This window comes from Papaver somniferum, chromosome 1 (genome assembly GCF_003573695.1).
Source record: "Papaver somniferum cultivar HN1 chromosome 1, ASM357369v1, whole genome shotgun sequence".
Lineage (NCBI taxonomy): Eukaryota > Viridiplantae > Streptophyta > Magnoliopsida > Ranunculales > Papaveraceae > Papaver > Papaver somniferum.
Window position 1 is genome coordinate 201,104,249 of NC_039358.1, and position 13,665 is coordinate 201,117,913.

At 35.7% G+C, this 13,665-nt stretch overlaps 3 protein-coding genes across 3 annotated transcripts; 2 read left to right on the forward strand and 1 right to left on the reverse strand.

The window, feature by feature from the left end:
- Positions 1-213: 213 nt before the first annotated feature.
- Positions 214-968, forward strand: LOC113312152. Its single transcript, XM_026560907.1, has 2 exons — positions 214-450; positions 531-968. The coding sequence occupies exons 1-2, from the start codon at positions 252-254 to the stop codon at positions 776-778; spliced, it is 447 nt and encodes a 148-aa protein (XP_026416692.1). The 5' UTR covers positions 214-251; the 3' UTR covers positions 779-968.
- Positions 969-1,001: 33 nt separating this feature from the next.
- LOC113312146 (gamma-interferon-responsive lysosomal thiol protein-like) lies at positions 1,002-2,195 on the reverse strand. Its single transcript, XM_026560901.1, has 4 exons — positions 1,773-2,195; positions 1,462-1,674; positions 1,279-1,371; positions 1,002-1,203 (listed from the first exon to the last, which is right to left on the reverse strand). The coding sequence occupies exons 1-4, from the start codon at positions 2,100-2,102 to the stop codon at positions 1,117-1,119; spliced, it is 723 nt and encodes a 240-aa protein (XP_026416686.1). The 5' UTR covers positions 2,103-2,195; the 3' UTR covers positions 1,002-1,116.
- Positions 2,196-11,005: 8,810 nt separating this feature from the next.
- On the forward strand, positions 11,006-11,500 carry LOC113357920 (putative invertase inhibitor). Its single transcript, XM_026601413.1, has one exon. It carries the CDS (start codon positions 11,006-11,008, stop codon positions 11,498-11,500), a length of 495 nt encoding a protein of 164 aa, XP_026457198.1.
- The last annotated feature ends 2,165 nt before the right edge of the window (positions 11,501-13,665 follow it).

The window sequence follows — 13,665 nt, forward strand, 5'->3', positions numbered from 1 at the left end:
TTCCAGAGTTGTAAGAGAATTTACTACATTTCAAAGTCAGTTCAGGATGTTATGAAGCTGAATTTTCAAGTCGGGCAACAACTGAAGATAATATCTATTGTTCTAAAGGCCTTTGTAAGTATAGTCCCTCTTGTTCACAAAATCTTCCAAGTAGCATGCAATAATTATTTCAGGATGAACCTTAACCGTTTATATTTTTCTTTGTTGTTTCAGGAGCGACAAACAGTAAAGAAGATAGTGCTTCCGAATGCATGTACCGTATATCGTCTGAAGGATTACCATTACTTCTTCCTTACATCAGCAAGCAAATCCTATGTGCATCCTTGGCGGACTTCAAGCACCTGTTGCAGTACAGGTCTATCAAATTTCAAGATTTTGTCAATCCTCAATTTGGCGAGAAGGCATCATCGGAGATTAAGTTAGGGTGTTGTATTGTTGTACTGCAAACAGGTATTCACACATCTTTGATACTATTGCTGTAATATCAGTTTACCTAGATACAAATTCTAACGCTCATCATGGCTGTGCAGAAGATCAACCTACTTCAAAACCTATGGATGCATCGACAATAGCTATTGGTTGTTGGAGAGGGAAGTCCAGTGTAAGTGTAATGGTTCCAGAAACAGACTGCCAAGAACTTCTTGAGAGGCTTTCTGCACGTTTGGGGTTCGAGATGGTTCCGGTGAAAGAAAAACCAACAGTTAGGAGAGGAAAGAAAGATGATGCTGAAGAGAAGCTAGTGAAAGAACCAGTAGAAGAAGAAGCTATAGTTGGTTGAGTTATTGAACATTTTTCGTGTTTTATTTTTCGTCACTTTTACTTACCAGTTTGATTCAGCTGTATTTGCAATTATATGATTCTTTTGCCAGAAATTTGTAGTGAAATCTGTTATCAAATAACTTGCTTCATCTTGAATAGAAAAAGTTAGAAACTAGTCTTGATTTTCGTCAGGATCTAGACCAAGATTACTACTGCTATCTATGAAACTTAAAGCACCAAGATAATTCCAAGATTTCTTGCATTTCATTCAACTAATTTTTCAGAACAAATTCATTCAACTATTTTTCAGACAATTTTTTTCGAAGAAACCAAAGCAATATCATCAGAACTTGGTCCTTAACTCCTTATTTCCCCCCTACACGCGTAAGGAACAGCACCTCTTCTGTATGCTTTACAGACGTATCTAATAAAGTTTCGAGTATCCTGCAAATGAATATCGGATCAAGACTCACCATATATAATACGAAGAAGAGATTGAGAGAGTGATGAGCAAATTACATGGCGTATAGGAAGGTCGTTCACAGTAACCCAGGGAACAAATTCTAGATGAGGATTGAGGGAGGCAGTCACTTTCGCATTGTGCAACTGAAGCTGTAAATAAGAAAAGAGTTTAATCAATAATATGCTACTATGTAATGTAAATATACAAAACAATCAAGAAAAATGGAGATGGATCAATACTTTTTCACCCAATCCATTGGTGAAGCATTTGTAAATACTGTCCTTGTACTGGTTTCCGACCTCTAAGCATTGTAACCAATCCTCGGTAGTCTTTCCTTCAGAAACAATCACCTCCGTGCAGTATATGAAAGGGTAATAGTAATTATAGGCACCAGGAATTACATTCATGGCACATGCTTGCAATCTGTTCAATTCACATTCTTTGGAGCCGCGCTGGGAAAAAACAACCATTTATTTAATTAATTAGTGATTATGAAGTGAAATAAATTAATTATTATTGAAAGAAATCAGGTGGATCGAGAGAGGAATACCTCGCAGAGGATTGTTCCGTTTTTCAATAGACGAGATTTTCCGAAAGGAACTAGTTTAAGATCAACAAAATCAATGAGCCCGTTTTCGAGAATTTTCATTAGGTTGTAGGCGATGAAGTTTGCAGATCTAACAGATTCAGAACTGTAGTAGACTGTTAAAGACACCTTTTCAACAGAAGCAGCAACTGAAGATTTTGAGATTGTATGCTCATTTACTTGAGGAGGAGCAACTGCAACTTTAGATGAAGATGTAGTCGTGGAAAATGAGAAAACCAAAAGACATAGAAGAACCAGAGCAGCAGAAAATTGAGTAGGAGAAGGGGAAGCCATGAGAACCTTCCTTGCAATTAAATTTCAAACAAACAAAACACTGTTGTGATTTCACAATGAGATGGCTATAGTTCTTATAGGATTTCAGTGGTAGTAGTTGTAAACTTCACTCTGAAGCTTGAAATTAAAATTAAATCATTCGAGTGCACCCTGAAGAATCGGCGTACATATGTACAACTGGTTCGCATATATGCACGAGTACAACCTTCAGATTGGCTGCGCCAGGCACGGTTTCGCTTCTGGGTTGCGGCAACGTAGATAGGCTCATATCATACTGGGACAAGTCCGGAGTACGTACGTTCGACTAAAACAAACAAGCGTGCTCCAACATTTTCTTTTCTTCTGGACTTATTCGTCTTCTACTTTCTTTGGTTTGTTTACAATGCGAGCTAGCTGTAGTGAACTTAATAATTTTCATTAAGCAGTTGAGCGCATTAAATTTTGGCTTAAAGAAGAAAGGAGTGGGTTAAAGTCCTGCAAGCAACATAAAAACCAGGCAGAATTAAAAGGAAAGGTTCTGAAATTTGTTTCATGTATAAATCATAGACATTAATTTGTTGCATGTTTGTAAATTTCTAGGAAAATCCATCATTTTAATTGGCCTTATCTAAAATCCATCATTTTAAACGTATTTACAAGCATATCCTTTCCTCCTTTCTAACTTGACACCTTGGTCTTTCCTTTTGCACTTATTATCTTGGCTTCTCTTAATGGGTAATTAGGATTCCTATTCTTTGGATCCAAATCATTCCTTAGACCTTTCTGTTAACCCTATTGTTATCATATTTGGGCTTAAATTCTATATGGTCATTTTGGGTATCAACATCGATCTCCCTTGGCAATTTATTTCCAAGTATCTACAAGTGTTAGGCCACCATCTCCATGTTGCATGAGCGAGGGATACCTCTCAAGAAAAGCTAAGTTTAATGTCTTCAGCTAGACATTGGAAGAGATTAGTCACCTCGTAGAATCATAAAGCAGCAACCGAAATAACTGCGGGTCATCTGGAGCAAAAAGTGACAACCACAAGTAGAGGAAATTGGAATTGACCAAAAAGATGAGCATACCCATATCTACTCTTTTATTCAAGACAACTACATCAAGTTATGGTTCAGGCTCTATAAACAGGTCTAGATAAAAAGTTTTCAACATATGGATTTCCTCAAAGGCAGGATCCGGAAGATGAGGTTGTAAAGTATGGAAATACTTAACTAAGAACTTAGAAGCACATAACAATAACCTGAATAATTGGGAATCCTCTAAGTCAATCAGATTTGACTCACATAGTTGACCACAGTGGTGGTCATTCTTAAGCAAATGTGTCGACCCTAATCTCTTGAAGTAATTAGGTTTAGTCCCAAAACTTAATAACTGACACATCTGAAACTCATATGTTCCCACAATTGGAAGAAAGGTTTTCGGTGGGAAAACAAAGTCAATCTTGGTATCATAGCATGGGTTAACCACATCAACCATAGGATGGGTTTCTAACAACTGAACTTCTCTATGGACATAACTAGGTTCAGTAAAATGTGAATGAAGATAATCTTGTAAAATGGTTGAGGCTCAAGTCCTACGCGAGGGAAATCTCTGAGAGTTAAAGGTAAGGCACATGGAGAATGAACCATCATCACAATCATATAAAGGATTATCAGCGAAATTTTCTAGTAAAGGCTCATTAGCTAAGGTGTTAATCATAGTTACTTTTTCCGATTCACTGATAGGCACATCAGCTAATGGATTATCCAACACACTGCTGGCTAAAGGATCATGAACTACATCGTCTAAAACGATGGTATCTCTAGTAAAATCCACATCCTTTTGAACAGGTGAATAATTATTAAAATTATCGGGATTTGGACCAGAAATAATACTATCCTTATGAAGCTCATCTGGAGCAACCATTTCCTGATCACTATGCCTACATATGTATGATTCTTCATCAACACTATCCTCATTATAATTATAATAACATGAAATGGCTGAACCTTATCTAAAGTAGTATCTTCAATTCTAACCTCACTATCATGATTATGTGAATAAAAACTATCATTATTTTCAAGAGTGTTATTGGAAACACTATATTGGAAATTCAAGTTATTTCGCGCAATACTTTCGTTCCTCTCTAACTCAAGTCTACGTGTCGACTCAGCTATCCTATCAAGGGTCTCTTCTAAAGAAAGTTCCCTTAGTGTTGGATCTAAGTTTTCAGTTAACCTATTGAGGATATCTTCGAGAGAAGATTCAGTCGCTATTGCAGTTCTTTCGTCCATAACTACGTTATTCACCTCAGCTAACTTACATGTCGATTCAGCTAACTTAGGTGTCGACTCAGCTAAACCCCAGAGGGACTCTTCTAGAGAAGGAATAGGAACAGATGGATCATAAAAATGACTAATTTTCAATAGTTTGATTGTATCCTCTAGAGACAAATAACTAGTACTATAACCTTCTTGCTCGTATGACTGATGCACGTGTGGATAGTAATTGGGATCACCATGGTATGACCCATAACCTTCAAAAGGTTGGCATTCCCAACCACTGTTCAAACTATGGTCATAAAAAGAATAATGTCCATATTGTTCAGTTGGATCATCATATTCATTCTAATTGCTATTATAATACAAGTTTGACATCCTAACTGCAAGGGAATTCTATACAAACACAAACAAGGCTGAGTCGACCACAACAAGCCTATTTTATCTAGCAAACAAAAAGCATGATGCATCCATTAGATTGTTTCGAGACCAGCTTCTACTCTTTCGAAAGGCATTTTTTACAATTTCAGCAAACCCCTCTGGAATCAATCTGAGTTAAAGTAAGTTGAATAGAGACAACGAAAGGTCAATGGAGCTTTGACACCTAGGCCTCACTGGAAAAATATTCACGTAGGTTACAACGCGACACACTCAACTTACATTAACCATCATGAACTTCGAAGTATGATTAATAGAGCAACCAATATATTTCGAACGACTTGACTATTAAGCTCGTTACCCTGTCGGTCTCGTTCTAGTAAAATTTTAAGGCTTAGGTTCGCGTAGGTTACGTGTTCCCAAGGCGGGCAAGAATGAAACGGTGATGAAATCCGAGTCCTTATCTAAATTTAAACCGTATTCAGACCTCAATATATATGCAAACAAAATCATCCAGTAAACCCGCTGACAGTGGATTCACGGGTGTTTAGAATTCTTACCTCCCGTTCCAGACGGGGGATGAACCGTTGAAGTTGACTCAGGCCACCGACTCCTATGTCAGTGTACGAAAACGAGGGGCCGAGACAGTGTCGTAACCATCGTCCTTCCCTGTGTAGTTTATATTTAAACTTCCCCTTCCTTAGGGTTTAAGAATAATAATGTCCAAAAAGTCCAAAAATAAAAAGAAAAATGTCCAAAAAATAAAATGAAAAATTACAACAATAAAATCCTAATTACAGTTTCAAAAAAAAATAAAAAAATAAAAATCAAACTGTACTACCATCCCTGTTTGACCGACCCAGGCCCAAACAATCTTATCCAGCGAGAAAATCCAACAAAAACTCTCTCGAAATCATGCAAAACTCTTCGCGCGCCGGTGAAGACTAACTTTCTCTATTTCACTTCATACTAAAAATCCATCCCAAGTTGATCGAATAAAGTACCCATACACGCCCTGTTTAGTCCATTGAAGCCTAACCCGAGAGAACTCAGCGATTGAATATCTCCATAATCGTTCCAAAATCAAAGCCTAAAATATGCTACGCTGTAAAAATAATTCCCGCCAGAACTTGAATTTGAATTCTTGAAGAATACCTCCCCTTATCCTCTGATGGGGGTGCCAATAGTAATTCCCTGGAAATGGGATTCCCCTTAGTAATTGAGGTGCCCCTTATCCAAGATGAGGGTGCCTTTAGTATTTTCCTCCAGGGGGTCCAAATAAAACTTTTCTAGCAACTTTTCTCACACAAGTGTATTTCTCCAAAAACACCAACACAAACATAAAAACACAATATTAGTACAAAAATCGTGTTCCAACAATACAGATATTGAGGACAATTTAGACAAAAAATGTGTCTATCAGAAGGTATCCTAACATCCCACTGCGCCTGAAAAATGGCTTGTTCTCAAGCCTCAAAGTATGGAAAAATCGAGCAAGAATACCATCAGCCTCCTCCCAAGTTGCTTCTTCATTAGGATGATCTTTCCATTTTACTAGCCATTTCTTTCCAACTGCATTTTCTTTCTTAAACATTTCGCGCTCCAAACTGACTCAGGTTCCCAAGATGTATAGTCCAAAGTAGTAGGCAATTGTGTATCAACAACAATTGAAGATCTAAGTCTCAGTTTCAGCTGTGAAACATGAGATACTGGATGAATCTTACTAGTAATTGGTAATTCCAATCTATATGTGACTGATCCAATCTTCTCAACAACACAAAAGGGTCATAAAATCGCGGAGAAAGCTTAGTATAAGATGGATTAGCTATGGATGTTTGACGATAGGACTGCAATCTTAGAAAAACCCAATCATTAATTGAAAATGTACGTTCAGTTCTGTGAGCATCAACATATGTCTTCATTCTAGATTGAGTAAGTATGATCTCGAGCCTTTAAAATTTCATCCACAACATGCACATAAGTTGATCCTGAAATATAGGTCAAAATTGTTGGTGGAATTCGACTGTAAATAGCTTGATAATGAGTCATCTTGATTGCTGAATAATAACTCGTATTGTACCACCATTCATCCCATGGTAGCCAATTTTTCCAATCCTTAGGTTTTATTCCAGCAAAGAAGCGTAAGTAACATTCCAAAGTTCTATTGGTTACCTCAGTATGTCCATATGTTTGAGGATGATATGCTGAACTTTGGCACAACAAAGTGTCTTGTAAAGAGAAAAATGCTACGCACGATTTCACATACAAAAATGTCAGCAATCTTGGCAGCAACGTAAGGATGTGATATTGCTATAAAGTGTGCATATTTTGTCAATCGATATACCACCACTAATATAAATCTTTTACGATTGGAGACTGAAAATCCATCAACAAAGTCCATGGATATATCTATCCACACATCAATAAGAATTGGCAATGGTTATAAATTCCCTTGAGGCATAATTGACTCAGATTTATTATGTTGGCAAATGTCGCAACTCTTAATAAATTCTTTGATTGCATACTTCATATCCTTCCAGTAGAAATTGAGTTGTATACATTTAGAAGTAAGTAAGTACCCTAAATGACCGCCCAAAGGAGATGAATTAAACTCCTTAAGTGGTTTAGAACAACAATCAGAAGTAAGTACTACGACACTGCGTCCTTTGTAACGTAGAATCCCAGCATAATAAGAATAATGAGCTTTATAATCTGCTTTATTCTTCAAGTTTTCTATAAGAATGCTTAATTCAGCATCAGTGTGACACTCATTGATAATATCATCAATGCTAAAAAAATATTGGAGCAGTAATTTCCAGTAGATTAGCTATGCGAGATAACGCATCAACAATTTTATTTGCTGCACCACATACATAGATTATCTCATAATCATAACCCAATAGTTTGTAAAACCACTTTTGTTGTTCAATTGAAGATAACCGCTGCTCCATAAAATATTTAAGACTACGATGGTCTATATAAACATAAAAATTCCGACCAAGAATATAGCGACGCCACTTCTGAACTGCTGATACTATAGCCAGCATTTCCTTGTCATAAACATAAAGATTTAAATTCTTACCCGAGAGTGGTTTACTGAAGAGTGCAATGGGTATGTTTTCTTGCATTAATAAAGATCATAAACCAGTACCAGAAGCATCACATTCTAAGCAAAATTATTTCGAGAAATCTGGTAATGCTAACACATGTGTACTTGTTAAGGCTTCTGTTAATAAATTAAACGCCATTGTATCTTCGTCATTCCAAGCAAAAGCATTCTGTTTTAACAACTTAGTTAATGGAGAACTTATATATAGTGTCGTAGTTTGTGACAAACTTAACCAGCTAAACCCAAGAAACCACGAAGATCCTTAACTGTAGTTGGAATAGGACAATTTTTGAAAGTAGAAATTTTGCCATGGTACACTGCAAACTCCCTTAGCCGAAACCATATGTCCAAGATAACCAATAGATGTCTTTGCAAATTCACATTTTGAATGTTTACGAAACAGCTGGTGCGATCTTAACACCTTAAAAACTATCTTTAAATGTTTAACATGTTCAGATAAAGATTTGCTATTAACCAATATGTTGTCGAAAAATACCAAAACAAACTTTCCAAGGTAAGGACGAAATATATCATTAATCAGACTTTGAAATGTACAGGAGCATTTGAGAAACCAAATGTCATGACCAAAAACTCGTAATGGCCATCACGTGTTCTAAAAATATGCATTCCAAGATCATGTAATCGAATTTGGTTATAGGCTGAGGGCATGTACGCTTTCGAGAAAACAGTTGCACCACATAACTCATCAAGTAATTACTTTAGGAACTTGTCGGTCGATCTCTCAAGCGTTGTTATCTCAAGGTTGTTTGTCAATGTTAGTGATCAAGACTATAAGTCTTGATTTCTAGTCTACTTATAATGACGTCTCGTACTAGGATAATTTAGTGTAGTTGAGCTTTAGACTTAACGACGTTCATCATTTGAACACGAAGAACTATTAAGGAGAGATTGTGGAACTGCATCTAAAAAAGGTATGTGAAGACTGAAACTCATCCATCACTTGGAAAGTTTATTTCCACTCTATCTCCTATATTGAGGCAAAAGTCGTATTATGATAGTTTTCGTTTATACACATTTGAGACTTCGAGCTGAGTATAACTCGCTCATCTATTTCTCAAAATATGTGTTGGTAAGATTTCGCTTCAACCAAGTTCATCTTATATTCTTGACAAAAGTCAAAATATGATCATGTGAAAATTTCCGAGTAACATCTTACATGGTTTATGTGATACAAACATTTGGTGTAGAATTGAAATGTTTCGTTATGATTATTTCAATAACTTGAAAATCGCTTTGATGCTAATAATGTGTGAAAACGACTATTTTCATCCTCTAAGAAAGTTTCAATGATTGAAATAGAGTTTCAATGCATTGATAAGATTGTTGCTTCTTACTTGTATGCTGTACTGGTATAATCATTGGATTGGTGGATATTGATTGAACTGGTGAAGGTGTAGTGGTGGTCGTCTGTATTGTTGATGTTGCACGATGAATGATGATGGTTATGGTCTTAAATGAGGTGTTTGGTTTCAAATAAGAATGTGATGAGTTGGAAATAGTCCTCTCATGAGTCTTTACAAGAATTTGAACTGCAAGCAATGGTCTTCCCAATGCAGGCTGAGTGAATTCATTGTTTCGAAGGGCGTATATGTATTCTTAAGTCATGTTAACTGCCCACGTGGAGCTTACCATTCCATCCACTTTTTTTGGTCAAACTAGACATAGTTTTGTGACAATTAAAAAAACTGGCCTAATTTTGTAGACCATAAAAAATGCCTATTTTTGGAACGTACAATTGGAGGATACTAAAAGAAATTGGGGATATAAGAAAACGATAAAAAGATTTAACTAGTAAATTAAGGTCACCATCTATCCGGGTAATTTATATAATTCCTAATCAAACCCTTACTAATCATGTTTAGTAGTTAAATATAATTAGTTAAGTTAATAGATTAGTTTGATAATCATTAGAATAAATCATTATTGTTGAATCTATTGATGCAACAACGTCAAATAAAGATATTCATGATCATGAAAGTTTAGATGATCAGAACCAATCCAGGAAAGTAAACAAGCTGAACATACAAGTAGTCCAATTACTCATTTATAAGTATTAAAGTATTTAAATTTGATTTTTTTTTCATTAAAATATATTTCAATTTGATTTTTTTCATTAAATTCGTCATTGTTGCACCTGGGAAACTCAGTGTCAGCATGGTAAAAGCATGAATACCATGCCGGAAGGTACCAAATCGGCATGGTATTCATACTTTTACCAGGACGATACAAAATACCCCCAATTTTGAAATTGTAAGTACACTATCGGCACAGAATGTTCATTATCGAGCGTGCCGGTAGTAGTTCCGGCAATGTACATTGTAACTTACTATTTCATACAAATTTTTTTTATATGTTTTTGTCCTCAAATCGACACGGTACACTTGGGATATCCATCATGCCGGCAAAAACCATTTGCTATGTTGGACTCGACATGGTATTCATTCTAAAAGCCATGCCATCACAAGATATCGGCATGGTATTCATCATGAACAAATTTCCGGGACCAGATTGAAATTTTTACTAAAAAGTTTCATTTTATGATTCTAACCCAGGCGGAGTTTTAAAATAACAACAACACTTTAAATAAGATTTGGTATCATGTACCTTCTCAATGAAGCTATTTCTTTTTTTTCTTGTTGCTCAACAACAATTCAATTTAACATATGTTTAAGAACTTGTTGGAGTTTGATTTTAATTTTAATTTAGATGGAAGGCATGAACCTAAAGGGTATTTTAGTATTCCCCCACCCTACACACACAGAAAAAAAAACACACCCCTTAACATATAATATTGGATGAGGTTCGTAATTTATATCCCCGATTGGAAAAAGTGTCCCAAAATTGCGGGTTCTATTTTTGCAAAAATCCCTTAAATTTTTATTAATGGAAAACATCCAATATCCTATGACACAAGATTTGGTCAAACCCAAAAAAATATCACCTTATTACTCTTTAATATTCCCCAAAATCATCATCTTAATGACCCTTTAATGTTTGATTCCCAAAAATATTATCAAGTCTCTGGCTCTCTCCTGCATGGAGGCTGCAGCAAGTCTAATCTATAAATATGAATGAATATAATCATGACTTGGAAGAACATTACAAAGTCTTTTTTAAAAACACTTCTAAAGCAAAACATGAGTTCTCCAACATTCACATTACTGTCCCTCTTTCTGATCTTCATTGTTTTTCTTTCCAGCTGCTTTGATAATCACTACGTAAATGGTGACTTGATCATTGATGTATGTAGGAGTGCATCCAAAAGTGATCCACGAATAAAGTATGATTTTTGTGTTGCATCTTTTTTAGAAAACCCTGCAAGTAAAGATGCTAACCTTTTGGGGCTTGGAGAAATATCGACTCAAAAATGTCTACAAAATGCAACTTCTATTCAATCGAATATCTATAAAATCTTGGAAGGGGGAAAACAAGGACCAGATCTAAAGCCATATGTAGAGCCTCTAGAGACTTGTTATTTGGGGTATGCGGTTAGTACAGATTTTGTTAATGACGCTATCGAAGGTTTTGAAGCTAAAGATTATGGTACAGCTAATAAGTTCATGAGGCTTACAATGGGTGCTGGAACTGGTTGTGAAAAACTTTTAAGAAAAGTGGTGTGCGCTCAACAATGACCAAAATAAATGGTGATTTCGTTCAGCTTACTAAAATCTCTCTTGCCATTATTCGTATGGTGAAAAGATAATTCTCCAGTTATTGAGACATGTAATTTTGTTCTTGAGCTTAATTAAAATTAAATAAAATTTCATAAAATAACGTGTTTGGATTGATCAACTTAGGCAATATTCATGAGTAATGCAATATCACTCTTAAATCAAGAGCTAGTTTTTTTTTTTTGATGGCCAAAACAAAGAAATCAAAAAACAACACAGGCTCCTGTTCGGGAAGTGATACAGGTGCTTCAAAAAAAATAAAAAATAAAGAAAGATAAGTGATACACGAGGGGATATTTGGAGAGACCCACACAGTGTGGATGTGATTCATGCTATGCGAGATCATGTGTCATGTCGTTGGACAAAAACGACAAACACTAGAGACATCCATACGTCTTCTTAAAAGTTTATCTGCCATCATTACCCGATCATGAGAGAGAAGTCAAAGAAAAAAATTCACTCTGTGAGGGTACTCATTACTCCATACAACATTGGATAATCCCGCTCAACTTGATCGTCGTTGTCTTTACATCCATCCTTAACCGTATATTGACCATGATTACTACCAACCCAAATTCGGGTATCCGTAACCCCTTCTTGAATAGATATGGAAGAGAGAAGATTTGATATAGATAACACTTCACTTGTAATGGTTTGAGAGTATCTTTGCCTAGACATAAACACCCACCTTACACCATCTTCTCTAACTTTATACATACTAGCCACCACAAACTCCTTGGTCCTTGAATCTTCATAATCCAAAGGAAACATTTCACACAATCTTTCTTCACAAAGCCAAGAATCTTTCCAAAATCTAGTTTCTTCACCCACTCCAATCTTGAATCTAATACTTTTATTGAAATCTTCAAGCCCAACTCTGGTAATTTTTGACGAAGTCTAGAAATCTACACATTTGTTTGCTATCAAAACTCTATCAAGAATTTTCTTTCTTCCTTTAATGAAACTAGATTGAGTTGTTGAGATTGGAGTATGAAGGTATACTTTTAAACGCTCCGCAAATACTTTTGAAATGATTTTGTACACACTCCCAATAAGACTAATAGGTCGAAAGTCTTTTACTTCTTCTACACCAGCCTTCTTAGGGATAAGCGCAATAAAATTGTTTTTCAAAGACGAATGAAGAATATTATCGTCATGAAATTCTTCGAAAACCTTCATTAAATCATATTTTATGAAATCCCTACAAACAAGGAAGAACATCATAAGGAATCCCATTCCGGACCTGTAGCACAGTCAATTCACAAATATTTAATTACATTCATAACTTCTTCTTCATTAAACGACATGTCCAACCAGATGCTTGCATTCTCATCAATACGCTTTAGACACATATTTTTGATTCTTAGTCAATTATTTGAAATTTCTTTAAACGTTAACTCAAAATGATTTGCGATACCCAACTTGATTTCTTCTTTGTTTCCGGTTCATCGACCATTTATACGAAGGTTATTGATGTTGTTAAAATCTCTATGACCCCCACTACTCGATGAAATTTTTTGGTGTTTCTATCTCCATCTCGAAAGTATTTAATTCTTGACTTTTGGCGCATCATTATGCTTTGACGACGATGATCCACATCAAACTCCACTTTAGCGGTCACAACCATGTCTTCTTCACCTTCGGTAAGACCGCTTTCATCATATGGTTCATCTAACTCCTTCATCTTGGTAAGTGCCAAGTCAATTTCCCTTTAAAAGTTCCCAAAGACGTCTAGATTTCACGCTTTCAATTTCTTCTTCAAAGCATGTAACTTCTTTGATAAACATTCACCCGACGTACCTACAAAAGAAAAAAGATTCACACTATTTTTTCATTAAATAAATTATGTTAGTTCCTTCAAGCAAGCTAATTAAAATCGAAACCAAATCCTAGTCCTTTGAGCATAACTTAATGTGAAAGTGACCCGATAAAGGTATTGAAAGTCACTTGAAGTTGATATTTGGAAAATGATTTTCTCATTCCGACGAGAAAAGAAAACAGTCAATTTTTCTCTTCTTGTTAGGTGGTCTACTCCAAGTATACTTCGCACCAGTAAAAGGCAATTCAATAAGGCCCAACTCATTACATAAGTCATCAAAGAATTTTATTGAATTCGAACGACAATC

Coding starts and splice junctions, on each gene's coding strand:
- LOC113312152 (XM_026560907.1), top strand. CDS start 252: ATGTACCGTATATCGTCTGAAGGATTACCATTACTTCTTCCTTACATC. Junction 451..530: donor TATTGTTGTACTGCAAACAG/GTATTCACACAT, acceptor ATGGCTGTGCAG/AAGATCAACCTACTTCAAAA.
- LOC113312146 (XM_026560901.1), bottom strand. CDS start 2,102: ATGGCTTCCCCTTCTCCTACTCAATTTTCTGCTGCTCTGGTTCTTCTA. Junction 1,372..1,461: donor CCAATGGATTGGGTGAAAAA/GTATTGATCCAT, acceptor TCTTATTTACAG/CTTCAGTTGCACAATGCGAA. Junction 1,204..1,278: donor ACGACCTTCCTATACGCCAT/GTAATTTGCTCA, acceptor ATTCATTTGCAG/GATACTCGAAACTTTATTAG.
- LOC113357920 (XM_026601413.1), top strand. CDS start 11,006: ATGAGTTCTCCAACATTCACATTACTGTCCCTCTTTCTGATCTTCATT.